The 27437-nt window shown below is 52.5% G+C and overlaps 1 protein-coding gene across 1 annotated transcript; it reads right to left on the reverse strand.

Annotated features, from left to right (window-relative positions):
* Window positions 1-756: 756 nt before the first annotated feature.
* MMP2 (matrix metallopeptidase 2) lies at window positions 757-26971 on the reverse strand. Its single transcript, XM_045533772.1, has 13 exons — window positions 26537-26971; window positions 23725-23951; window positions 22725-22873; window positions 21495-21623; window positions 21103-21276; window positions 18257-18430; window positions 16883-17056; window positions 14878-15033; window positions 13552-13693; window positions 9410-9546; window positions 7976-8135; window positions 3445-3554; window positions 757-1653 (listed from the first exon to the last, which is right to left on the reverse strand). Exons 1-13 carry the CDS (start codon window positions 26687-26689, stop codon window positions 1550-1552), a joined length of 1989 nt encoding a protein of 662 aa, XP_045389728.1. The 5' UTR covers window positions 26690-26971; the 3' UTR covers window positions 757-1549.
* Between the last annotated feature and the right edge of the window lie 466 nt (window positions 26972-27437).

A 27437-nucleotide genomic window follows, 5' to 3' on the forward strand; every position in this document is an offset into this window, starting at 1 on the left:
TATGAGAGCCAGAAGGGGCCCAGGCCTTAAATTTCTGTTTGGGTAGTAGCTCCATAATTCCTATCTAGGAGGGGATTAGGGATGGACAGGCTGGTAGGAAGCAGGAATAAGGAGCTTATCCATTAATGCTAGCTGTGTTTAGAAGCAAACATATTATTTCTCTCCTAGTGTGTTTACTTGGGGTGATTTTAGGGGTGGTGGAGGAGCTGATGGGGGTTTTGGGCTGAGGGCTACACCTTCTCCTCGAGGTCATCCTTTGGCCTTGATGCAAGTTTTGTTACCTAATAGCTGCGGGACCCTGGGCTAATCACTTCTCTCTTGTCCTGTTTCTTCATCAGTAAGACTCAATTAATAATTGTCTTTCTCTTTAGGTGGTTGTAAAGATTAAATTAAGCAATGCAAGTAAAGTGCCTGGCACATAGTAAGCATTCTATTAATGGAGGGGGGTGTTGTTGTTGTTCATTGTTAGTAATAGTAGCATTAGCATTGGTATGATTGCTAATGAAGACACACACTCAGAATGTGAACCATGAACAGACATCACAACTACAACACCAGAGTTGCTGCTGCTTCGGGGCTCTTCCTACAGGACAGAGGGATGGAGCTCGCCCACTCTGAGGTTTTTTTGCTTTCTACTTTGGAAGCTCTGAGCTTTCCAGCAGATATCACCTGTGCCCTGAATTTGGACTTTAAAATTTCCTCTTCTGGCTGGGGCTGTGGCACCTGTCTGTGCCTTGCTAAAACAGATGGCAAACATTGCCACACAACTGGTGTCTTTATTCGTATTTGTTGACATTTCCCATGGGGAACTGTTGAAGGGAGAGGCAGGGAGGGCGGAGCAGGGAGCCATGGTTTGGTTTTCCTCCATCCAGTGGAGGAAGCAACTGCGAAGGGACATACTGAAGTGAGTGAACAAGGAAACCATTGCTACGTGGAGTGAGATGTATTGTGCAGTGACTTCAGACAACCTGAGTCCTTCTGTCAGGAATTGCAATTTCAAAGTGGAAAAAATTAAAAGACCAAAACAAAACAACAAAGTGCATACAAAGCAAACTGCTAAAGTAGAGAAGGTTCTAAGGCAGCCAGCAGTGAAAAGTGTCTAGGGTGGCCACCTGGCCATGCCCTTATCCCACTGCCCCATGCCAAGCTGTTGGGCCACCAGTGCCCTCTTGAGACAGTCTCTATTGGCTCCAAGGGTGCTGTGAGCCACAGAAGGTTGTAGAGAGAGAAGAGCCTGAAGTGTGGCAGCACCAGGGCAGCCCAAAACAGGGCTGCATTGAAAATATCAAAGTATCTCTTTAGGGGTGGCTCTGAGGGCTGGCGGGATGGGAGGGGGAAGGGCACCTGGGAGGGGTACAAATCAGCACCTATCCTGGGCACAGGGTGGAGCCACTCTCTGGAATCTTAAATTACCAGATGGGAGTGAGAGTGCTGATTAACCACAGAGCTGCAGGCAGGGTTGCCAGGCCTCCATGGGTCCCTCTCCAGCGCTCAGGGCCGGGTGAGCAGAAGGCAAAGTGGAGGAAGGGCCTGTGTGAGCCAAGCCTGCTCAGCAGCCCAGCCAGTCGGATTTGATGCTTCCAAACTTCACACTCTTCAGACTTTGGTTCTCCAGTTTCAGGTAATACGCACCCTTGAAGAAGTAGCTGTGACCTGGGACAGAGAAAACAGAGAGGCTGTGACCACTCCATCCTGACATTCTGGCACATACATAGAAGGTTCTGGGAGCTTTGAATGTCTGCATGGCATAGGGGAGAAGCTTTTAACACACTGACTGCCATGTGAGTTATGTTTAACTCAGGCTAGTTTTGAGCCTGGGGCCACATGAAGCAAAACCCTGCAGTTGGTTCATGAAAATCTTATTAATACTTGTTGATGTTCTCATTGTTACAATTAATATTGACAATTTAATTCTAAAAACATGGATTGCTTTGCATATAACTCACACACAGAAAACAATAAAAATAATAAATTAGAAAGGATTGTTTTGTTTTAATAAAACACCATGGTCCCAGGGAAAAAATTTGTTTTTCTAGCGTGGCACTCAATGTATTAAACCAGAAGAGACCCCTCCAGGACTAGAGGAAGAGAAATGCTGCAGAAATAAGCTCTCTTAGTCCCTGTTAGCTCATCTCTAAGATGAGGATAAAGACACCAACCTCTTAGGGTTTGTGGTGAGGATTAAGTTAGATAACACATGCTATTAATAATAATAGCCCCTGTTAACACAAGCACCAAACTAAGCACTTTCCATATACCAGAGTTGGCAAAACAAGAGGCTTCCAGCCCTATCGAGCCCGCAGATGGGTTTTATTTGGCTCACACAAGTTGTTTTGTTTTGTTTGTCTTTAAATCTGAATAAGTTGCCAACATGTAAACTATCTGGAAAAGTCACATGAAAACACAGATTTCTGGCTTCTTTTAAAAACAACTAGAGCATCTAACAACACAGCGCCCTCTTTCTTGCAGGTATAATCATCAGAAACTGAGAAGCACCTGTCCCCTGTAAGTGAGCCATGTCCTGCTCCCTGGTTCACCACAGACCCCTTCCTTCCCTATAGTCTGCCACTGCCCACTTCATTCATTTGTGCCACCTGCCTGGCCCCTGGAGAATTTGGAATCTGTGGCTCTTGACACACAGGGTCTCATTTACTTTAAAAAAAAAAAAAAACCCAGCACATAATAGGTGCTTAATAGACGTTCGCTATTGAAGATGATCCTTAATCTAGCACCTGATTGGGCACTGCCTTTTCTTGGACATGTAAGACTGGTAGCCACTGGAGGTCCAAGCTCTGTGCTCAGCATACAACAGGCAGTCAAAAACAGAACTCTATGGAGTTTAAATGAAATCTCTAAAAAGCCAAATTGGACTCATTTCTAGCGCCCTAGAGAGTTCATAGAAGCCTCCCCAGGAATACTGTTTTCCAGCTCCAAATTCTGTCCCTCGCTGATGCTGGTGTTTTATTCAGCAAGGAACCAGGGCAGACCGGGCTGAGCGGGGATCTCTGCCACATGAGCAACAGAGCACGACAAAGTTTGCCTTGTCTCAAACGGAGCCACCCTTCTGCTAATGGGAGGCGGCCACAAACAAGGCCTCCTGCAAGATGAAAAAGGGCCTGGATCAAACCCCAGAATGAATCCAGGGCGAGGAGCCCACGTCCCTCCTTCCCTCCCTGCTCCAGGCCTCCCGCCCTCTCTCCGGCCCTGGCTCCAGGCCCTGCAGCTGTGAGGAGCCTTTCTGGGCCTTACTTCCTGGAGCCAGGCCGAGGGAGCAGAGGTCAGGGGTCTGGAAGCCGTCCCAGCCCCGGGCTGAAGGGGCTGGTTTGTTTCCCGGCGCCGCCGCATGCCTGCCGGCACAATGAGGGAGTGTGTGCTTGGGGAGCTGGGCCCTGGCTGGGGGGTGGGGGGGAGTCCTAGAAAGCGGACAGAGGCCGGGCGGCTCACCACTGCCCTGCAGGTCCACGACGGCATCCAGGTTATCCGGGATGGCGTTCCAGGCGTCTGCGATGAGCTTGGGGAAGCCAGGATCCATTTTCTTCTTGACCTCATTGTATCTGTAAAGAAACAGACGGGGTGAGCCAGCAGGGCCTCTCGAAAGCCCACTCCCGCCCCAACCTGGGTGGGAGGGGCCCGCTGGTGGCTCCTGGGTGGGCCTGAGACACCAGGCCTAGCCCTTCAGCGAGGCAGCTGGCGGCAGCGGGAGGCCGTGCAGTCAGACCCAAGTCTGAAGCCCAACTCCTCTACTTACTAATTACAGGACTCCAGACAATCCCATAAAAACAATCGTGTGATGACTGCTAACGTTTATGAAGCACGGACTACATGTCAACAGGTATGTTAACCACTTTCCCCACACGCTTGCTCCTTCAATCCTTGCAATAATCCTACAACACAGTTACTACCATAACACCCATTTTACAGACCAGAGACTCAGGAGCTGCTCCCAGCTCTGGTGCCAGGGCTGCAAGTTGCTCTCTGAGCCTCAGTTTTACCAGCTGTAAAATAGGGTTACATTTAATTTAGTGTATTTAATATATATTAAATAAAATAGCACATACAAAGCATCTATCCCCATGTCTGGTAAGTAGTAATACTTAGTATTGAATGTTAGTTCCTTTACAAACAGATCCTGCCGTAGTCTCAGGAGCACCAGAGTAGGAGCCCTGGGCTGGGGTCCTGCCCCATCATTCTTTCACTGTGTGGCTCGGACAAATGGCTGCTTCGTCCTCTGCCAAGTGGAGATGACACTCCCCGTCCGAGATGATCGTGGCTGGCAGTGAGATGACAATGCGAGGTGGCGCACGTGAGTCCATGGCCTGTTAGTCACAGGGTGGATCACGGGCCACCTCAGTGCTGGCTGCAGCTCTCAGGATGTGTCGTCATTCTGGGCTCTGCCTTTAATTAGGGGAAATACCTCGGGCATTAGTTGGCATGTTCTTCTCCCTGGGCGGCAGCACCTCTGTCTTTTACAATTTTTTGGAGAACTTTTTAAATGCTAAAACATTTTGATTCCTTTGCTTCCCACTTCATTATTCTATAAATATTTAATGGGCTCCCACTATGTGCGTGTGGATATCTCAGTAAACAAGATCAAGTCTCGGCCTCATGGAACTAATTTTCTAGACAGATCTGTTTGAATCCCGTCCTGGTGAAAGCCAGGCTTTCCTCTGCGCTGCCTCCTGGCAGCTCTCTCCTTCCCCACGGCAGCCTCACCACTCCACCCCAGATAACAACAGCTGCCCCTGTGGCTCCCTTCTGCAGGGGTCTTCTCCCTCAACCCATCCCCCGAAAACTGCCAGAAAAGCCTCTGTTAATCCCAGCTGCATCGTAAGGCTGCTTCTTGCACAACCTGCCATGTCCCCTCACGACCCAGGGCACCACAGTCCCCAGCTCAAAATCCCGACATTCCCACCCATGTCACCTCCACTCGCCCCTCAAACTACATTCCCTAGGGTTATGGTGGCCCCGAGATGTGTCCCGAGTTTGAACTTGCCCTAATTTCTTTCTCATTTTTCTACCCACAGAAGGTGGGGAAGGCAGGAATCAGCCCCATTGTATAGATGAGGAAACTGAGGCTGAGAGAAGTGAGCTATTTTGCTGCCAAGTTCTTTTCATCCAGAAGAATACAAGCACCACAGCGCCAGATGTTTGTTCTGAAGAGGATCATACCTCTTCACTTTCCTCTCCGTGCCCCTAATCTCTTTGAACAGTGTTTCCTGCTCACGGGCACACTGTTTTGAGAAGTTCTCTGGGACACTCTGGAACTTCTCCGCAGCTGTGGGAGTTGCAGTGAACAGCAGGTGTTAAAAACACAGACACAGAAAGTGTCCCAGCTTTTCCACATGTGTATCCCTGAGCCCTTCAGACTCAGTTTCCACACTGGGACGAAGGGGCTAATGATACCGTAAGTGAGAAGCACAGGTGATGTGCACAGCCTCAGCCCTGGGCTGTGCTACTGTCCCCATACAGAGAGCAACTATTATTTGATTCAGATGTGTTTATGTTTCTTTCCCTTGCCCTACTGTCAGCTCCATGAGGGCTTGGAGTGATTATTTCTTGACCACTGTCTTTCCAGCACTTAGCTAAGTGCCCGGCACATAGGAGATGTTGCACGGATATTTGTGGGCTTAGTGGAAGCTTCTCAAAGCAGGGACTAAGCACTCCCTGGCATGCCGGAGGCAGCTGCTCACGCTCTGTCCTCTGGGGCTCTCTCCCCTTCTCCAGCAAGGAGGCCTCGGGGGGCCTCTGCAGACTCCAGACCAGGGCCAGGGTCACAGGCTCATTAAACACCTCTCCTGGGAGACAGATCTGTCTCCTTTGGAAGCCCAGCCCAGAGCCTCTGACTGGCCCCTCAGCTCTGCCCCCTTTTAGGGAAGTCTCAGGAAGGTTTTTCTGCAGAGTAGGCTGTCCATCCACCCTGTTCCTGGCTTTGGGAGGTGAACTTGTTGTGGAAAAGGGTTGGGAGGCAGATAAGTCTGCCTGAAAACGCTGCAGGGCACTGCCACGGCCTGCATGTCAGCATGTGTGTATGTGTGTGTGTGTGTGTGTGTGTGTGTGTGTGTGTGTGTGATGTTCACACATGGACACATCTGTTCTTGTGTGTTTACACACACACAGTGTATGGGAGAGTGATTCTAAAGTCTTCCCAACACCGTGATTTGGAGATGCCAGGGCTTCCTGATTCTAAGATGCGTGTGTCTGTGCTCTGCGCCTCCCACTGCCCACAGTTCTGAGACTCCGAGATCCAGAAGCGCCTGCGATGCCCAGATGCCATTCGCAGTACGTGCTGGCGCCTGGGAGTGTTCCGGAGCCTGTGGGGAGAAAGCCCACTCCGTGGTTTCCTGCCCGACTGTTTTCTTTCTTGAGGCTTGAGATATCAATCAGCTTAGGTTGCTAAGTGTCTTAGCAATATGTCTGGAATTCCACCCTGACACGGCAGGCCTGGGCTATAAACAGCTTCTGAATGCAGGGCAGCTGGGGGAGGGGTGGGGAGGGGGCAAGGGGGAGAAGAGAGAGGCCTTGGGAAGGGAGCGCGATTGCTTTGGGATGGCGGACAAAGGGCTCAGGGAGTGCCCTCTGAGTAGTTCCCGGGTGGGGCCCCAGAGCAGTGGCAGCCACAGAATGAGTGTGGGGACACTGGGAAGGAGGGGATGGAAGACACCTTGAAAGCCCCTCTGCCCACCCCATTGACCAAATGACCTAGAGGATACAGTAGAGGGGACTGGGTTAGAAGACAGGAGAAGCAGCTATAATCCTGCTTCTGTGCCAACACACTTATATATAAATAATTTGGACAAGTTATGTAATGTCTTTGGACCTCAGTTTCCTTATCTGTAAAGTGTGGAGAACTATAAATCAAACTTCTGAGGTTTAAGCTGCCTCTCACTGACCATTCTTGGATATTGGACTCCTGGGCCCCTTAGCCTTGACCATGGCCTCTCGGAACTGGACCCTTCCCTGCACATCCTGGAGCAGAGAACTACCTGCTTCCCTACTGCTCCCCTGCCAGTCTGTGCCCGCGGCCCCTGGGCCTACTGTGGGCATGCCAGAGGGCGCCTGCTGCTTCCAAGGGGCTTGATTTGGACGAAGGCTCCTGTGAATGGCCGGGGCACCCATCTCTCAGGCCTCTTCACATGTGCTCTCTCCCATCCCTGCTTCTACCACCCCCATCTCTTGGAACCCCACTACCCCGGGTATGGTATAGTATAGTACAGGGAAGACTAGCATGTTCTCTGGGGGCCAGAATGCCAGGGTTCAAATCCCAATCTGTCCCTGGGAGCAGTGGCTCATGCCTGTAATCCTAACACTCTGCGAGGACGAGGCGGGAGGATCACTTGAGGTTACAAGTTCAAGACCAGCCTAAGCAAGAGCGAGACCCCAGCTCTACGAAAAATAGAAAAAAATTAGCCAGGCATAGTGGCGTGTGCTTATAGTCCTAGCTACTTGAGAGGCTGAGGTGAGCTATGATGATGCCACGGCACTCTAGCCCAGGGTGACACAGTATGACCCTCTCTCTCTCAAAAAAAAAACCAAAACAATCCCAACCTGTCACTACCTGGCTGTGTGACCTTAAGCTAGTTACTTAACCTTGCTGAACCCAAGTTTCCTCATGTGTAAAGTGAGAATAATAATAATACCCACCTCGCAGAGCCCTCGGGACAGCGTCTGGCACATAGTGTCAGTAGTAGCAGCTATGCTCTTTATTTTAATTACCCCTTCTTCAGTGAGTTAGCCCAAATGTGAGGGTCCAGACCAGACAGAGGCCCAAGCAAAAGACTTCTGAAAAGGGAAAGGAGATTCTGACCCAGACTTTATCAGAGGGGCTGCAGCCCTGATAGCTTAGAGACCAGAGAGTAGGCATCCGTGGCCCACCAACCTCTGAACTTGACCCAGGGGGCACCATGACGCCTCAGTAAGTCTTCCGCACCTCCAGGCAGCCGGCTGCGCTGCTGTGCTATCCACCATCCTCTCTTACCTCCAGAATTTGTCTCCAGCGAAGATGTACGTCTTCTTGTTCTTGCTCCAGTTAAAAGCAGCATCCACCCGCTGGACGTCAGGGGGCAATCCCAGGCTGGTCAGAGGCTTGGGGTAACCTCGCTCCAGGGTGCTGGCAGAGTAGACCCAGTACTCATTCCCTGCAGTGGAAGCGAAGGGTGCGGTGCGTTGGTGGCTGATGTTGAAATCCCCCAGGCCAACCTGTTCCTCCTGTCACCTGTCTGCCAGGGGGACCCCATGGCGGCCATTCGCAACAGGGCACAGCTTCCTGCTCACGTCTGGGCTCAGCGCCCAGAATCAGGGCTCACACGTAGCGTTTTAGAAGTCAATTAGAGAAGGTGCCCTGCCAAGGAGGCCAGTCGGGGGATGGGACCAGCCTCACAGGTCACACACCCTACGGGCCACGCCTGCCAGGAAGAGGCGCCGTTTTCTGACTTGCACGGAGGTGCCCTGTGATCACTGTGGGGTGGAGGAGATGGGAATGGGTGGGTGGGACATTAAGTCCACACAGTTTTGGCAGAGCCTGTGTCTCCCCTAGGAAGGCCTTTCCTGTGATCCCACCTCAGCCCAGGGCAGGGACCCCCTGGGTCCTCCAATCATGGTCCTTTCTGTACGTCTGACACCCTGTTGTCTCCCGAGTAGTCTGCAAGCAACAAGAGGGCCGGGCTGTATTCCCAGGGCCTGGCAAAGCCCGGCACGTGGTCAGTGCTCAAATCAATATTGAATGAGCAGGGCTTCCCAAACTTTGGTCATACAGACCCTTACCTTGACGATTCTTACCACTTCTAGAGAGTCCTTCTATTATTATTTACTTAATATTTTGTTTTTGGTGAATTCATATTGAACTCTTTAAAAAATAGATTTATTTTTCAAAATTTCTTGGTTGTTCAAATATCATTTATTGAATAATCCATTTCTGTCCTGGTGTGAAACAGCACCCTATCATAACTAACTAACCTCAGTTAAAATAAATGTGTGTTTCAAATTAAAACTTAACACAAGTTAGTTTTGTAAAAACTCTAACCAAAACCTGCCAAAGGTTCTAGCACTAGAAAGGGGAGAGAAAGATACACACACACACACACACACACACACACACACAGGGCTGTTAGAGATACACTAACACTAAACTGACATTTTTTTACTTCTAGAAAAGGAATCGGAAGGATTGAAAAAGAATTAAAAGAAGATGGAATATGCACTCTGCGAGTTAATGCCATTTGCTGCTGGGTGTCTGAACCCACTTCCCAGAGGAATCCCACTCTTTGGGGTGACGATGGAGGCATAAAGGAGAGGAAGCACCCACAGGTGCACGGGAACTGTGGTCTGCGAGGGGGAGTGGGCGTGGGCCTGGCAGGAGCCCCGTGACAGTGGCCCAGGGAGCGGGGGCCGAGGCAGGACCCTTCCCACACACCTGCAAAGAACACAGCCTTCTCCTCCTGTGGGGCCTCGTACACAGCATCGATCTTTTCCGGGAGCTCAGGCCAGAATGTGGCCACCAGCAGGGGCCCCATGGGCTTGTCACGTGGCGTCACTGTCCGCCAAATGAACCTGGGGGAGGGCAGGGGACACAGGAAACCACACCTTCAGTCTCTCTGCAGCTTGCAGCTCTAACCACATGTGCCTCCCAAGCCCACCCAGAATCATCCCAGTGATGATTCCATGACGGAGGGGGAGGCAAGATCAAAGGAAGGCTGGAGGAGGCTGGAGAATGGACAGAGTTCCCCTCTGCAAGATGCACCCAGCCCCCTTTCCCTCCCCCTCTGCCTCCTCCAGGAAGCCTTCCCGGCCTAGCTCTGTCCATACTGTGTTCTCCCTCCTCTAAGCCTCTCCACCGCCGTCAACACTGAGTGCCTGGAACAGTAGTGTGTGTTTGTTTGTCTGATTTCTCCTATTTAACCAGACACCAATTGAGGTAGGAGCTGACGGCACTCAGAAGCGTTCCCTGAACTGAAATGGAATGGATCCGTGCACACTGGCAAGAGGAAGAGCTATCACTTATTGAGGGCCTACCGAGTGCCAAGCACTTCATGTGCCTTGTTATTTAATTCTCCCAATAGTATAAGATAACATGTACTCCTGGCAGTCTACCCAGCATCTGTTATCTATTTCCCTATTATCCTTCCTCCCAGAACTCCACATTCATGACCCATCCTTCACCTCCCCACACCCTGTGTCCCCAGTCCCCATGATGGGAGTAGGTACTGATCAGTCTAAGCCACTGGTCCTCATAGTGTGGTCCACAGACCAGCAGCCTCAGCGTCACTTGGGCCTCGTTAGAAATGCAAATGACTGGGTCCTTCCTCAGATCTACAGATCAGACTCTGGGCTTGGGGCCAGAATCTGTTTTAACAAGACTTCCAGATGATTCTAATGCATGCTGAAGTTTGAAAACTACTGGTCTAAGCCAGTCAGAGCTTAGCACTCCCTGTCAACTATTATAGATTCAGCAATTGCCATATGACTTACACTGGCATGATAAAATTGAACAGATAGAATTGTATTGCACATCTGGAGATTGTGTGTGTGTGTGTGTGTGTGTGTCTTTTTCTTTCTCTTGCTGGACGTGGGCAGGGATTGTAGCCCCAAAGTGCCACTGGCAGCCATTTTGTAACCACGAGGGCACCCAACCTTAGGATGAAGTCAGTGCAGAGGTTGGCAGTGGACAAAGACATCAAGTCACTAACCCTCTCTCTGTCCCTGCAGGCAGCCCTAACCCTGGACTGTGTAACATGTGAGAATAATTTCTTCCCACTGTTTAAGCTGGGTTGAGTTTGGCATCGGGGGCAGGGTATCTCCGTTATTTACAGCAAAACCTGACACAGGAGGGTATCACAATCCTTATTTGGCAAATGAAGCTCAGAGAGGTAAAGATTTAATTACTTAGTTATCACTAAGTAAATTCCTAAGTAAATTAGTTATCACTAAGATTCAAATCCAGATCTGACTCCAAAGTCTGAGTTTAATCACCCTGCAAGACTATCCTTCTTGTTCCCCCAGTGCTACCACCAATTTTTACATATGATTGGTGCTTAAATATTTATTGATTAATTCAATGAGCCCATGAAACACTCATCAACTTCCTTTTGAAAGAACTTGTGACACGTGGCAGGCCAGCAATGGCTCCAGCCTAGGCCTCTGCACCCTCTCCTAGGCTCATTCGTCTCAAATCTGCCCATGGTCAGGGCTTCCCGAGCAGGAAGTGCCCCAGGGAAAGGACACTGGGGATCCCTTTGACGGGGCTGCAGGACAGCACTGCTATCTGCTGTTCCACATCCTGGCTTGGGCATTCAAGGCCGGATGGGACTGGACTTCGCACTGCACTCTGAGTCCCAACTCTCATTGCACTCTTGCCGTCTCCCTACTGGCCAGCAGACCCTGCGAAGGGCAGGGAACCTGCACCCCAGCACCTGGCCAGCGTCCAGAGCAGAGAAAGCTCTTCCTGAAAGTTTCTGGAACATCTTCTAACCTCACCATGCTCTCTGTTCCTCCCCGTCCAAGCCAGGAACTTTCACATCTCCATGGCTTGGCTTTGCAGTTCCCCCTGCCTCAAACACCCTCCCCGCCTGTCACCCCCATCGCTGTCCACCAGAATCCTGTTTCTCCCTTTAGAAGCCTCTGCTCAGATGCTGCCTCATCTGTGAAGCTTTCCTTGGCTGGGACGTGCCCACAAAAGCATCTTGCTGATGCCTTTGTGATAACATTTCTTTCATTCTGCCATGTATTACTGTCAGTTCTCTCTGCCTCTGTTTCCCACACCAGACTGGTGATGCACAAACTTTAATGTGCACCAGAATCACTGGGTGAATTTGCTAAAATGCAGATTCCTGGGGCCCACCTCTAGAAATTCCAGTCGGAGGACCTGGGGCTGGGAGCAGAAACCCACACTTTTAATATCCACATTCTAGATCTGTGGTCCCCAACCCCTGGGCTTCAGACTGGTACTGGTCCATGGCCTGCTAGGAACCGGGCCACACAGCAGGAGGTGAGTGGCTGGTGAGCAGTGAAATTTCATCTGTATTTACAGCCGCTCCCCATTGCTTGAATCGTTGCATAAGCTCTGCCTCCTGTCGGATCAGCAGCAGCATTAGATTCTCATAGGAGCACGAACCCTATTATAAACTGTGCATGCGAGGGATCTAGGTTGCAGCTCCTTGTGAGAATCTAATGCCTGATGATCCGAGGTGGAGCTGAGGCAGTGATGCTAGTGCTGGGGAGCTGCTGCAAATACAGATTATTAGCAGAGAGGTTTGACTGCACAATAAATGTAATGTGCTTGAATCATCCCAAAATCATCCCACCCAACCATCCATGGAAAAATTGTCTTCCATGAAACAAACAGATCCCTGGTGTCAAAAATGTTGGGGACCACTGCTCTAGGTGGTTCTGGGGTGGAAGGCCTGGGTACCTGTCTTTGAGAACCCTGATCTAGACATTAAGCAGCCCCTCTGCCTCCCTCCCCCACCTACTAAAGCCTAGCAAAGTACTTGGCACAGTAGATCCCAAATAATTATTTGTCAATAATAATAGCTAATATGATTGAATACACTTATTGTGTCAGGCATTGTTCTAAGCACTAAATTCATCTAATCCTTACAACAGCCCTGTGAAATTGGTTGGAATATTAGCCCCATTTTATAGATGAACAAACCAAAGTACAAAGAAGATAATTAAGGTCCAGAATTCTAACCCAGACACTCTGGACTCCAAAGTCCATTTTCTCAACTACTATACTTGATAAATGGATGAAAGGATAGATGGATGATGGATGAATTGGTGAGTGGATGGATGGAGGGATGATAAAAGGATGGATGTAGTTGTGTATGGATGGATGGATGGCGGAAGGATGGATGTCGTGATGGGTGGATAGATGGATAATAGACAGATGGATGAATCCTTTGATGAGGTCCCAGGCACTGCCTGCCCTTCTCCAGGGGGCTCTGGAATTAGGGTGAGTCTCAGCCTTTGGTCAACCGAGTGGGGGCCTTTATCTACAGCATGAAGGATACTGCCTCTCTCTATCCAGTGGTCACCTGCTACCCATACAAAGAGCAATTTGGCCATTTGCAGCCACAGGCCACAGAAGGCCTGTGGGAGACTGAATTATTGTTCCCAGTTCCTCCCTCCATCCCTATTTTAGAATGATACATCCATGTGTGCTGCCATGTGACTTTGCAGTCCCCTCCTCTAGGGCAGGTGTTGGGATTGACCCTGTGAATGGAGGCTTTAAATGTGTTTGTGTGGTTTGATTCAGCTTCTTGCACCCTGTCATCTGCCATGAGTAGCCCCTATTCCCAGGGAAAAGAGTGACATGTACCCAAACTGCAGCCAGGATCCAGGACACCTTGTAAGCCCACAGCCTATGAAGGGGCAAATGAATGCTTTGAGCACTAAGCCACTGAGACCTGGAGGTGTCTGCGGCACAGCAAACACTGTCAAACACAGGTCACCCTGTGAACCCCCAGGGGGGTCCTCAGCCAGGATGGGAGCACAAGAGTGATGAGGAAAGGGCAGAGGACGGGGACAAGGAGGGAAGAAGCAAGCTCCTGCACTCACCGGTCCTTGAAGAAGAAGATCTCACCACGGATCTGAGCGATGCCATCAAAGACAATGTCCTGCTTGCAGATCTCGGGAGTGACAGGTCCCAGCGTGGGGGTGGGGCCAGTACCCGCATCAGTGTCAGTGTCGGGGGAGGCCCCTGGGGGAGGACAACAAACCTCAGACTCTGCCCAGTTCCTGGGGTTCTCGCCACCAGGCTGAACCAACTGGGCTGCCCACCCACCCTGCTAAGGGTCTGACGACATCGTACTCTGGCCGTAGTGTAAGCCCATTAGGATAAACAGAAGGTGCCTGGACGTGGAAAGAAACCGGAATCCCGTGGCCCTTTGTACTTTATAAATGCTCTTTACTGACATCAGCCACATCAGTCCTCTCTGCATCCCTGGGAGGGGGTAGCATTATTACACCATTTTATAGATGAGGAAACTGAGGCCCAGAAAGGTTGAGGATTCAAATCCAAAGCTCAGATTCTTACACCCAGGGTGGTCAGGGGGCCGCTTGAGGGTCCAGCACCAGGGATGTGGCACTTTCTCAAGGATTAATTCCTTCACTCCTCATGTCACCTTTTAGAGACTAGGGAACTGAGTCCTGACAGGCAAAGGCTCACTCAATCTCTGCAGCTGGTGCGTGGCAGAGGCCACACTCAAACCCAGCACCTCTCAGTCCAGATCCAGGGTTCTTTCCCGAGTCCAGTGTTCCCAAAACGTCATCACTCAGGCACTGCTTGTGCTACTGTGGCCTGGTCCAGGTACCACCAGAACCATTAAATATTTAATTTTTTTTTAAAAGAATGGACTGACTTTTCAAACTCTAGCCTCACTGTAAGCACTAATGATAAATCATTGGGTTTTGGCACTAGTTGTTATGTTCCTATTACATATTAAAATAAAAACACATTATGAAAGCTAGAAACTTTCACCCCCGTATCATTATGGTCATTCCACACGCTGGAAAATTCTGCCCTGGACTTAGCTAACTCTCCTAGACTCTAAACCCCATTTGGCTGCTTAAACCGGTGTGACCTTGGGCCAGAAAGGTTACCTTTCTCAGGACTCAGTTTATTCTCCTAGAAATGGAGAGTCTTAGAGATGGGGGCGAGGAGGGGCATGATGCTAGTGTTGTTTGCAAGGAAGGGGTTACCCAGCGTCGCCGTGGAGCACTGCTCCAACCCCCCAGGACTGGGTCCACACTGCCGCCTCCCACACTGTCCTTGTCCCTGGCAGTCCTGATAGCTGGGACCTTGCTGGCTCCACCCCCTGGGCCTCCATCCCAGGGTGCATGGCCTCCCCAGACCCCACCCAGGGGCCCCAAGCTGGGATTTACCGTAGAGCTCCTGAATGCCCTTGATGTCGTCGTGGGACAGGCGGAAGTTCTTGGTGTAGGTGTAAATGGGCGCCATCAAAGCCCCAGGGTCCTCGGAGTGCTCCAGCCCCATGGCGTGGCCAAACTCGTGGGCTGCCACGAGGAACAGGCTGTACCCTGAAGGCCGCAGGGAGGGGAGAGAGATGACAGGGGAGTCAGGACCTGGCCCAGTGATAGAGACTTTTGAGGACGTCCCCACAGTGGGGCTGGGGGCCCCGGAAGTGGCATGTATCGAGTTTTCCTTCTCTGGAAATTGTGGGATTAATACACTACGCCTATTGCTTCCAGGTGGGGTCACCCAGAGTCCTCTTGTCCCTTTCCAGGGTAGGCTGCAGGTGTGCTATAAAGGAGGAGGACAAGTGACATCTGCAAATTCTCTGCTTAAAGTGCCGTTTGTAAAAAAATCATGCTTCCTGGCTTTTTGTGTTTATATATACAGACTAGGGGCAAAACCTGTCCTCTGGGGTCTCTGAAGAGGTGAGGGGGGGGGGAAAGGCTGGCCCCGTGGCGCCACCATTTCTGTCCCAGCAAAAGCAGTAGAAACCATTCCCACTCGGAGTGGTCACCCAGGCTCAGCCACAGACAGTGAGCAAACTCTACGTCACACCCTGCTGTGGGTTGAATGTGTCGCTCCCACAAAAGATTTTTTCAAGTCCTAACCCTGGGAACCTGTGAATGTGACCTTATTTGGAAATAGGGTCTTTGCAGAGGTATTCAAAACGACATCATATTGGAGTGGAGTGGGCTCTTAATCCAACATGGCTTGTGTCCTTGTAAGAAGAGGAAGGACACACAGAGAGGCACAGACACGGAGGGGAGAGGGCCATGTCATGACACAGGCAGAGGCAGGAGTGACGCAGCCTTCAGAGGGAACGTGGCTCTACTGATACCCTGATTTCAGACTTCCAGCCTCCGGAAGCAGGGAAGAATGAATCTGTGTTGCTCTAAGCCACCGGTTTGTGGCAGTTGGTCATAGCAGCCCTAGAATACCGATATTCACCCCAGGTGAGCCACTCGGCTCTGGAGCCTTGAGCCACTCAGGCAGACGGAGACTCTACCTGTAGGTAGAGGGCTGGAGAGCAGGTTAAATCACAGCACAGAATTTAGCAGGGATAAGAAAATCTCCCTTGGCCAGCCTCTATGAGCCGGCACTTGCCAAGGACCATCTCATTGTGAGTAAAACAAGGAAAGTGACATAAGGCTGACCTAGTTCCAGCAGGCCCTGCACCAGCCCACTCACCTGGCCGTCGCGGGCCATTAGGGAGCTTTAAGCCCAATGACCCTGGACCCGGAAGACTAGAATGGGCACAGGGCCCTAAGCACCCTGCTCTCTGCACTCACAACTCAGTAAGGTCACGGGCTATCTCGGGGTCACTCTCCTCCCCCAGCCCAGGAGTCCTGGAGGGTAGAGAGCTATCCCAGCCAGCTGTGTCCTCAGCACCCAGTGCTGACGAGGACCTGCCACGTACGCCTTGGCAGAGGATGGTGCCGATGGGGCAGGCAGGGCTCTGGGGGCTCCCGGGCTGCGTGGCCTGTGGGGTCAGAGCAAGCAGGAGGCTACTCCATTTTTCCTCTCCTCTACCGCCCACCAGCTCTTTGAAGGCATCTCTGTTGGACTGGGAATGTCACCTCTCCAGGGCAGAGTGACCTGTGCCATGAATTCAGATGTTTTTAGTAGTAACAGCCGTGCCGGGAGGGTGGCTAAGGAGGGAGCGAAGAGCAGTAAGACCTCAGGCGTGTTGATTTCCACCCAGGAGGTGGCCACTGGGGTAATGGGGTCTGGTTTTGGAGGCTGTGTCTCCACCCGGATGGGCATCGTCTTGGCCCAGGTAGGGGGCGCAGTGTCCACACCGGGGTAGGCAGGTGTCTGAGGGGCAGGTAGGTGGGGTCCCGGGAAGGTTTCCAGCCCAGGTTTTGGGGTGGGGGCGATGTCTGGTGTCTCTGCCCAGCGGCCGGGGCCTCATACCTTGGTCGGGGCAGAAGCCCCACTTGCGGTCGTCGTCATAGCTGGCCGAGGTCGCGCACCACATCTTCCCATCGCTGCGGCCGGCGCTGGTGCAGCTCTCGTACTTGTGGCCCAGGAAGGTGAAGGGGAAGACACAGGGGGAGCCTTCCGAGTTCCCACCAACAGTGGACATGGCTGTGGGGTCGGGGACATGGGTCAAGGGGCCGCGAAGGCCACCCCCAAGAAACAATGACATGATGTCGACATTAACAAATCCCATTTACCGAGGACTTGCTCAGTCCCAGGCGCTGTGCCAAGTGCTGTGTACACCTCTCAGCCCACCCCCATAACAGCCCTGTGCAGCAGGGGGCAAACGTTACCCCCATTTCATGGATGGGGCACTGGAGCTGGAAGAGGTTAAGAAGCTTGCCTGAGCCCACACTTGCTAGGAAGCGTCGGAGCTGAGATTCAAACCCAGGCAGCCACATCAGAGCTACAATTAGCCTTCCGTGGATGGGCGGCAGGGCTGCAGGCAAGGGGGGGGCTGGGCAGAGCGGGTGGCACCAGCACACCCCCCCTCGACTGGGAGCCCCAACAGGCAGGGCCAGGGGAGACCAGTCTCTGTGTCTGCTGCACAAAGTGTCGCTAAATACATGTTGGAGGAAGGGAAGTAAGACAGGAGGGAGGGAGGGAGGGACGGAGGGAGCTCTTAATGAGAAACAGACTAAAAGGTGGAGACAGGCCAGGCGCGGTGGCTCACGCCTATAATCCCAGCCCTCTGGGAGGCCGAGGCAGGTGGATCGCTCGAGGTCAGGAGTTCGAGACCAGCCTGAGCGAGACCCCGTCTCTACTAAAAATAGAAATAAATCATCTGGACAACTAAAAATATATATAGAAAAAATTAGCCAGGCATGGTGGCGCATGCCTGTAGTCCTAGCTACTGGGGAGGCTGAGGCAGTAGGATCGCTTAAGCCCAGGAGTTTGAGGTTGCTGTGAGCTAGGCTGATGCCACAGCACTCACTCTAGCTCGGGCAACAAAGTGAGACTGTCTCAAAAAAAAAAAAAAAAAAAGTGGAGACACAGACTAGGAAGGGCAGGAAAGAGAGACTGCAAGGTCAAAGACGGGGAGAGAGAAACACGAGTCAGGGAGGCCGAGAGAAAAGGGGTGCAGGTCATTCAGAGGGTCCTGGGCCGGCCTGACATTTAGGCACCGCCAATTCTGCTGAACTGTCTGTTGGTGCCCAAAGTCTGCTCTGATTTCGGTGCCCAGGCTGTACTGGCTGGTAAGTACCCTGACTACCCGCCCTGTCCTGGGGAAATGGGGGGGTCTTGTGGGTTTTCTATTAGACAGCAGGTCGTTGGACCCTGAGGGCAGCGAGAGGCAGGGACACCCACCGGTCTCCGGGCAGAAGCCGTACTTCTTGTCGCGGTCGTAGTCCTCCGTGGTGCCGCACCAGCGGTAGCCATCCGTGCGGCCCTCGGTGGTGCAGCTGTCGTAGGACGTACCCTGGAAGCGGAACGGGAACTTGCAGGGCTGTCCATCGGCGTTGCCACCCATGGTGAACAGGGCTGGGGAGGGGGAGAGAGGATGCGAATGAGAGAGAGACACCTGCCTGGGCACAGGGCTGGCTGGCCGCCCACCAGCCCGGTTCTCCCCAGCGAGGCTGTTGTGTTGTTTCAATATTAAAAACTATCTCTTTCAGGTTGGTAGAGAACTGCTTCTCTGAGCTCCCACAGAGGACCCCTGCCTCCCTGGGCAACCCAATCCCTCCCCCGGGACGCTGTGGATCCCCAGCAAGGAAATGGTTAACACCTGGCACACAGCAGGGACCTCCAGAACCCTGCCCCCGCCCCCTGGCCGCTGTCCACTCCGCCTGGTCCATGCCCCACACAACGGAGATTGCTAAATGTATCATCCACAGTGGGCAGAACTGCAAGAGTCTTTCTCCATTTGACAGATAAGGAAACTGAGGCTTAGAGAAAGCTGGTTCTGGAACTGCTTATGGTCACAAAAGAAGTGGCTGAGGGCTGTAACTGAAAACCAGAGAACACACTGTCTCTCTCTCACACCCTCTCTCAGTCACTCTCAAACACACACACATGCACACGCACACGCGTGCACAGAGAGGAAAGCTTCACCTCCTTTCAACCCCAGGCCTTTCCCAGATGGCCTTGTTGCAGTCCCTGCAGCGGGGAGGGGAGGAGAGAAAAGGAGGGAGGGAGGGGGAGGTAGCATCTCTGGGAACCTTTTAATATACACTCCAGTTCCCACTCTGACCTCCCCAAGACTGGAGCCATGACTGGAGAGCTGGGGAGAGAGTGGGGCTCAGAGTCTGGCCTGTCTGTCTTGGGTTCTCCCCCTGCTCCCCCATCCCCTCATCCACCCCGAAGCTACAAAATGGTGTGTCTCTGGAATTGCCAACTAGCAAAACCACAAGTGCGTAACAAGGACCATCTGTGCACAACAGCGCCAGAGGTGACCTCACCAGCCCCCATTAACTCCACCATGGCCAGAATGGGGCCCAGTCCCTGGCCTCCCACTGCAGGACTTGGGGCCCCACATCCTCACTTCTCCCCTCTCCCCCCGCCCCCTCTCAAGAGACCTTGTCTGCAATGCCAGAAACAATGGGACCTAAGAAAGAGGCAAAGCTGAGCCCAGATACCTCGCTGGCCTCGGAGTGGGGAAAGGCAAAGTGTTAACGTTGACTGACTCCAGCCTCCTGCCCATGGCCTCCCATCAACTGCACTTCCACCACCCAGGAAGCCCCTGTGTCTTCCCGAACACCCCACAACAAGGATGGCAAGAAGCAGACACTGACTCAGCAGTCAGCAGGGGCTGAGTAACAAGGACCTCTGCCCCGAGACCTAAACACGTGCATGTTGTGCGCATTTGCACCTGGCTAAACACCAAGAAAAGGGCTAATGTCCAATGCAGGGAAAAACCCTTCCCAAACTTATGAAATACAGCTGTTTCCACTTCTATTGTCAAGGCATTCTGTTCCGATCAGACGGTTGACACATAGAAGGGTTAACGTCACCTGAATCCCTACTGGGAAATGTAAGATACAGAAAATATTTTTACTTAAAACGTTCTGACTTATTAATGCTGAATGGCTTGAACTCTTGCTTAATATCAAGTTCAGCTTTGGTAATAAAAGTGTAAACAGGAAGACACTTAACTAGCTCTTTGTTTCTTTCCTTCTATCTAGATGGTTGGTGCTCAGTGTTCTGTTGCAATGGGGTCAGAAAGATTCACAAACATGTAAAATTACAGCCCCAAATTCAGTCTTTATGTAGACTAAAGAGTCTTCACAGAATGGGGAAGAAGGTAAGATTTAGAAATTAGATTTTTCTCCTATTTTCCCCAATTTTCTGGGCTTTCAATTTCCAGAACTATCAAATATAATGACTTAATTTAGTATGAAGTCACAATACCGTCTTTTTGTGATTTATGATTATGAAGTGGTATTTTAAAAAAGGACTGAGTATGTCAATACCCTTACCCATTACCCCTTTTTAAAACGTTACATGGTTTCAAAATCGCTGAAAATTTTGTCTCAAGCACTGACAAGCACACACACACAAATATTAAGTCAAGCCTAATGTCTTTGTCAAGACACAGAGATGCAAACACAAGCTAGACAGAGTGGAGGAAGAGAAAGACAGGGCCCAAGAGAGGCAGATGGCATTAGCCCCGTGACCAGACACACACGCACACTCACGAGCCCAGTCAGCATGAGGACCAGGCAGGCGCAGTGGCTGAAATTTCCGGGTTGGCAGCCCCAGGCCAGGGTGGGGTCCAGCCTTGGTCTGTGTCCTGCCTCCCCATCGGGGCTCTCCACCCATCCCCAAGCATGTCCTCATGCCCTTGAACCCTCAGTCTTGGTTGGAGGGTAGAAACTGGTTCTAGAGAGAACCACTGGGAAATTTAATAGTTCTAAGTTCATTCTAATGGATGTTAGAAAAAAATAATTAGCACATCAAACCTATGATTTCACAAATATTGCTAGTGGTGAGACTTCAGAAAAATTGAATTGACTTAATCAAAGTATTAAGAAAAGAATGGTACAGGTGGGAGAGACACACAGATAGTGGGACCTGAATGCAGGGCTTTGCCGGGGACACTGGTTGCCTGGCACTGCCAGTCCAGGGGAGAGTGGCGGGTGGAGGGAGGGGCGTAGCAGGCAGCAGGGGATGCTAGAGGGCTGAGGGGACAAGCCCGGGGTCAGGGGGATGCTCACCTTCGTGGGGGCAGAAGCCATACTTGCCGTCCTTCTCGAAGTTGTAGGTGGTGGAACACCAGAGGAAGCCGTCGCTGCGGCCGGTGTCGGTGCAGCTGGTGTACTCCTTGCCGTTGAACAGGAAGGGGAACTTGCAGTACTCCCCGTCGGCATTCCCGTACTTCACACGGACCACTGGGGGCAACAGAGAGTGGAGGTTCGACCTCTCCAGGCCTTTCTTTGGAGACCAGGATTCTGACTCACCTCCCTCCCATCTCCCTGGTCCAAGTAGAAGGAGCAGATGGAGCTTCCCAAGGTTGTCAGGGAAGCCACAGCCCTTGTTGCTAGGGGACAAGGAGGCATGCAGAGGGCTGGAGAGGAGGTCTGGGGCACGCAAAGGGTCCCTTTCTTACCTTGCCCTTCTCCCAGGGTCCACAGCTCATCATCGTCAAAGTGGGAGTCTCCCCCGACACCAGTGCCCGGGGCGAAGGCGTGGGCCAGGAGCCCGTCCTTACCATCAAAGGGGTACCCGTCTCCGTGCTCTGAAACACACACTGGGTCTCAGCTTCTAGCTGCCCCAGCTGGACCCTGAAACCCATCCAACACCTCAATCCATGTGTGGAGCCTTTAGACCTCCCAGCTTCTGTCCCCTCTCCCATCCCATTGGCGTTGTCCAGGACAGGGAACACAGGGACTCAGTAGAGGTTTGCTGGCCTGGTTGTCACCATCCTGTGGTCCACACTGCTTCCTCAAGTCTGCTTGGCCCCCACTATCTATACCACCTCCCTTCTCTGTCTACGCTACCAGCATGACACTATACCTGTCCACATACCCACAGTGCCACACCAGTGTCCTCACTGGTACTGTCCCCACTGTACCATCTACCCTCCTGTCATCACTGACCTCTTGACCATATCCTACCTTCAGGGCATACCATCATCAATATCTAAAGCACTAACCCTCAGGCCTACTTTGCCACCAGGTCCGCACCACCCACCCAATGTCTACACTGTTTCCTGTGCCTGCGCCCTTTACCCTCATTCCTATACCACTCAGTGTCTACACCCTGTCTTCGTGTCTGTGCTACTGCCAGTGTTCACACTACCAACTTGCGTGGCCGCCTTGACCCTGGGTTCTATTACACTCACTCTCGTGTCTACACTGCTCCACTGAGCCTGACCCACTCTCCTATCCTCAGTTCCTCAGTGTCTGCCAGCATCATCCAACAGGCCTTTCTGTGACCATGGGAATCGTCTTCCTCTGTGGCATCCAATCCAATAGCCACTAGCTTTGTGCGGCTACTGAGCATCTGAAATGTGACCATTGTACCCAAAGACCTGAATTTTAATTTTCTTTTGATTTTAACTAATTTAAACTTAAATAGCTATAAGTACCTAGTGGCTACCGCATTGGACGCAGCAGACTACGTACTTCAGGTTGACAGTGCCTCCAGGTTATGCCACAGCACAGTGCCTGCCCCCACACTAACACGGCTCTCCAGTGTCTGCTCCCCACCCAAACCACCTCCAGTGTCTACACCTTCTATTCTGCCATCTAAGCTGCCAGCAGGACCCCATGCCTCTCGAGGTCCATATCGCCCCCTGTCTCTCCATTGACCCCCTGCCAGCCCCTCTTCTGCCTACCCCAGCGGCCAAAGTTGATCATGATGTCAGCCTCTCCATCATGGATGCGAGAAAACCGCAGTGGGGTCACGTCACTCCAGACTTGGAAGGCACGAGCAAAGGCATCATCCACTGTCTCTGGGTCTAGATCCGGCGTGTACCCAATGATCCTGGAGATGGCAGAGATGCATGTCAGTGCATATGCATGTGTGCGAGCACGTGTATGTGAGTGCACGTGGATACGTGCAAACGCGTGTGTACGTGCATGAACATGCAAAGGTATGCATAAGCATGTGAAGAGTGCAAATGCATGTGCATGTATGTATGTGTGTGCAAGTTGAGCAGGGAGCACTGCCAAGGAACAGGCCCACCCAGAATTCCTTGAGGTCCCCTGGAGTTCCAGACCAGTCTACATTTTCAAGCCCTATCTCAGGAGTTTCATCTCTCACTTCTGGCTGGCAGGGTAGGGACATAAATAGTGGACATGGGACACAGGACAAAGATCTCACCCTTGGAATCCAACACCAGACACACAGAGTAGAGCTCTCAGCCCAATTAGCAACCAATTATAACAACTCTGTAAGAGCCCAATTAGCAGCCAATCATCAAATTCCCTCTGCCTGCCCCAGTGACCCCATCTAATAATATTATGATGACTAACATTTATTACACTCTTGCTATGTGTAAGACACTGTAGACGCACTTTACATAAGTGCAATGTAGCTTAGTTCCCCAACCTACCCCATGAAGAAGGGTCTTTTTAGCCCCATTTTGTAGACTGGAAAGCCAACACTCACAGCACTGAAAAGTAGCCCAGTGCCTCCCAGCTAGTAAGCGTGAGACTCAAGTTCAGGTCTGTCTGATTCCACTTCCTAAGAACTTTGTATCCAAACTCCCTAAGATGCCAAGCGCTCACAAAAGATACCTCATGGTTCCCCTGAGTGGGAAGAAGACAAGGCCCAAGGAGACTTCGTGTCCCCTCAGTTCAATGGCCCGGCCTCCCCCAGCCCTGCCTTGGCACCTGTATGTGATCTGGTTCTTGTCCCACTTGGGCTTGCGGGGGAAGAAGTTGTAGTTGGCCACATCTGGGTTGCCACAGCGTGGCTTCCGCATGGTCTCGATGGTGCTCTGGTCAAGTTCACCTGTCTGTGGCAGCCCAAAGAACTTCTGCATCTTCTTTAGTGTGTCCTTCAGCACAAACAGGTTGCAACTCTCCTTGGGGCAGCCATAGAAGGTGTTCAGGTATTGCTGGAAGAAACGAGCACCCAAGGCAAGCAGCCATATTAGGATGGCACAGTATCGACCCAAGCAGGCTGCAGCGACCCAGTCCAGCCCCATAGTCCAGACAGGATATATTCTAGGGATCCAAGAGCACTGGGTGGAGGCCTGGGTTCCCAAACCAGTGCTGTCACACAGTAGTTGAGTGACATAATAGCTGTAGAGAGCATGGCTACTACATACATGTTGGTGCTGGGTGCTGACTATATACCCAGGCGCTGAAGTCAGTATCTGTTAACTCATTCAGTGCTTACAACTTTATAACATAGACATATTATCCCCATCACACAGAGGCAGAAACCAAAGCACAGATAGGTTAAGAAACTTGCCTAAGATCACACAGCTCACAAACGGATCTGGATTTGGATTTGAGACCAAGCAATCCGGTTCCAGAGCCCATGCTAGGAGCCATGACACTCTAGCATCCTTCCTTCACTTCCAACATCTCACTTGTCCACTTAAAAGCTGGTGACTTAGGGATTATTTCGCTCCCTTTTTCTTATAAAGAGATTCAAGGGCTATATGCATGGGCTCTGGCAGCAGACGGACCTGTGTTCAAATCCTGAATCTGCTATTTCCAAAAAGAAAATGGTCTTGTCCTTCAGGGGCTATACAATTGGCTCTGCTCAAACTGAGGCCAAAACTGAACAGGCCCCTGCAGAGGTTCAGGGCCCAACCAGCTTATTTATTTATTCAACGAATACTTTCTGACACCTACCATGTGCCAAGCTCCATGCTACTGCTGGAGATAAACTGGAAAATGAGATGGACAGTTTTGTCTCTAAAGTTCAAATTCCCAGTGCAGGGAGGCTGATAAATCACAAATAAATGCAAAATGAAATATGTGATAAATGCTGGGATGGAATGGTGAAAGGAGCCAGGAGATTTCATGACAGTGGCCCTAACCTTGTTGGGCGCAGTTAGGAAAGGGGAAACAGAGGGTAGAACAATAATAATAATATGATCGTAATGATGGCTAATGCTTATTGAGTGCCTTCCACGTGCCAGGCAAGCCTCTAAGATGACCTCCCCTTTAACCTGGGGATAGATGCCATTATTATTTCCAGTTTGCAGATGAAGTTAAATCACTTGCCCACGGTTATACTAGGCCAGTCGGTCAGTGCATGCAGGCCTTGATGTGAAGCCAGGGGGTGCAAGGCCAAAGCCATCAAGCCCCCATGACATTACTTCTGGGCAGCATGGACTTCCGTTGGCTGGAGAAGGTGTGGGGATGGGGACCCAAGTAGCTTTGTCATTACCCACTCCAACCAACAGGCACATCATTGCCAGTCACCTTCAGACCCTTGAAGAAAGCAGCCCTCTAAAAATGTAAGGAGGTCTCCCAACCCACCCATCTATGCTGGAAAAGGATGGGGGCTGGGAGAGGGTTGGCCTCACGTCCTAGAGGGTGACCAGAGAGCATGGGAGCACTACCCTGCACAGGCTGGGGAGGAGGCTGGAGGGAGGCCAGGGTGGCTGAGGCAACAGATGGTCTATGGGCTGGAGAGGACATCCTGAGGGGTCCCCAGCCCGAGGCGCTTACAGGATGAGGGGTAAAGTCTTTCAGCTGTCCCCTCCTCAGTCCCTGCTTAAGTAGCCCTGCGGCAAGGGTGCCCCTCAAGCCAGGCGCGCTCAGCAAAACAACATCTGAGCCTCAGCGCGGGGCCCCCGCCAGGAAGGAGGGCTCGCTGGCCGCTCTCCGACCAGAGCAGGGCGCAGTCCGCCCCCGCCCCACGCGCCAGGGGCCCTCCTGCGCCTGCCTCTCCCTCCTCCCGCCCGCCTGGTCAGTCCTCTCCTTCTGTCCTCCGATCTCCCGTAGAAGTTCGAGGAAACTTTCACAGGCCCAACCCTTGACCCTCCTGGCCAACATGCCCATTAAGCCAGGCAGAAAAGATGCGCTCTCTGCTTCCCTCCAGCCCCAATTAACAAACGGTCCCCTCAAGCTGTTTATCTAAGGCCCCTCTCCAGATGTGTGCCAAAGGGTTCCCAGAAGTTTGCCAAGCCCCGCTTTGGCCAGAGCTCCCTCCCATTCTCAGGCGTGCAAAAGTTTACCCAAATTGTGTGCCAAAGTACCCCTTCCCAAACTTCCCCATTTGCAAAAAAAAGAAAGACCGCTTTAGCTGTTTGCCAAAGGCCTACCAAGACGCTTGCCAGGGGCCCTGTTGCCAAAACCCCCAGATGTGACCAAAAGTTGTTTACGAAGCCATGCCCCTTGCCAAATCCCCCAGATAAACTAGACAAGACCCCTTTATTCACAAAAGGGGCCCTTTCCATCAGTTTGCCAAAGCACCCCTCTCCCCCTCCCCCTCCCGTCTCTCGCCCCCTGCTGCGTCCTGCAGGTTGCCCCGTTGTTTACCAAAGGTCTCCTCCAGTCACCAGAGCTTCCCCACCGTCTGCAAGAGATCCCTCCAACAGCGAGCCTAAGACCCCCCAGGCCGTTCATCGAAGCTCCTCCCCCTCGATGTGTGCCCACCGCGGAGGGGCGAGGGAGGCCCCCACTCTGTGCCCCCGAAGTTTGTCTAAACTTGGCCACTGAGGCCAGCGGAGCAACTCACCACAGCCAACTCTTTGTCCGTTTTGGGGGCGACGTCGCCGGGGAACTTGATGATGGGCGACGGCGCGGCGGCGGCGCGGCCCAGCAGGCAGCTCAGGACGCAGAGCGCCCGCAGGGGACCGGCGAGCGCGCCCCGGGCCGCTCGCGCCTCCATCGTCGCGCTCCGGGGGCCCCGCGCGTTGCCCGGGGGTCGCTGGCTCGGGGCTCCCGGCCGCGTCGCCGCCGGGTTGGCGCCTGCTCCGCCGCGCAGCGCCGGGGGGCCGCTCGCTCCGTCGCCTTGGCTTCGCGGGGCTCAGCGGCGCATGGTCCGACCCCCGCGCTTCGGCCCGCGCCGGTCCCGGCGGTCCCTTTGTATGTTTAAAGCCCCAGATGCGCAGCCTCCAGCCTCCGCCGGAGGAAGTCTGGATGCGGCGGAAACAAGGGAGGGCGGCCGCCAGATGTGGCCGGCTGGGCGGGGAGGGCTCCGGCCGCCAGGCTGGGGGGAGGGAGAGGGGCGCACTCGGGCCCGCCCTCCTTGGCCCCACCCCCTGCTCGCCCTCCCCCTCGGTTTTCCTTTCTCTGGTTCTTTTCCCGCCGCCGCCGCGGCCACCCCAGGCCTCTGCGTCCGCCGTCGGGGCGCGACCTCTGCACCCCACTTCCCCCACTCGCGATCCGGGCGCACCGCCTGAGGGGCCCCCTTTTGGGAAACATCTGGCGCTATCGTTCTAGGCCCTCCGCGGAGATTGGAGCTATTTGGAGGGATGCCCGGGGGCCAGGACACCCTGCACTCCCTGGGGTCAGGGACGGGACGGAAGGGATGGTTAGAAACAGATGGTCAGAGCCATTGTTAGCTGGTCAGAGACAGAGGTTTTAGATGTTCAGAGGAGGAGACAGAGAGAGAGGTGAGATGAACAGAGATGGAA

This window comes from Lemur catta, chromosome 20 (assembly GCF_020740605.2).
Source record: "Lemur catta isolate mLemCat1 chromosome 20, mLemCat1.pri, whole genome shotgun sequence".
NCBI classification, from domain to species: Eukaryota; Metazoa; Chordata; class Mammalia; order Primates; family Lemuridae; genus Lemur; species Lemur catta.

Bases quoted from the DNA above. Each gene is read 5' to 3' on its own strand.
- MMP2 (XM_045533772.1), bottom strand. From the start codon at position 26,689: ATGGAGGCGCGAGCGGCCCGGGGCGCGCTCGCCGGTCCCCTGCGGGCG. The intron at 18,431-21,102 runs GTGAGCATCCCC...CCCCCTCCCCAG, and splicing joins TGGCTTCTGCCCCCACGAAG to CCCTGTTCACCATGGGTGGC. The intron at 3,555-7,975 runs GTAAGAGAGGAT...GTTTCTTTACAG, and splicing joins GCTGGAGACAAATTCTGGAG to ATACAATGAGGTCAAGAAGA.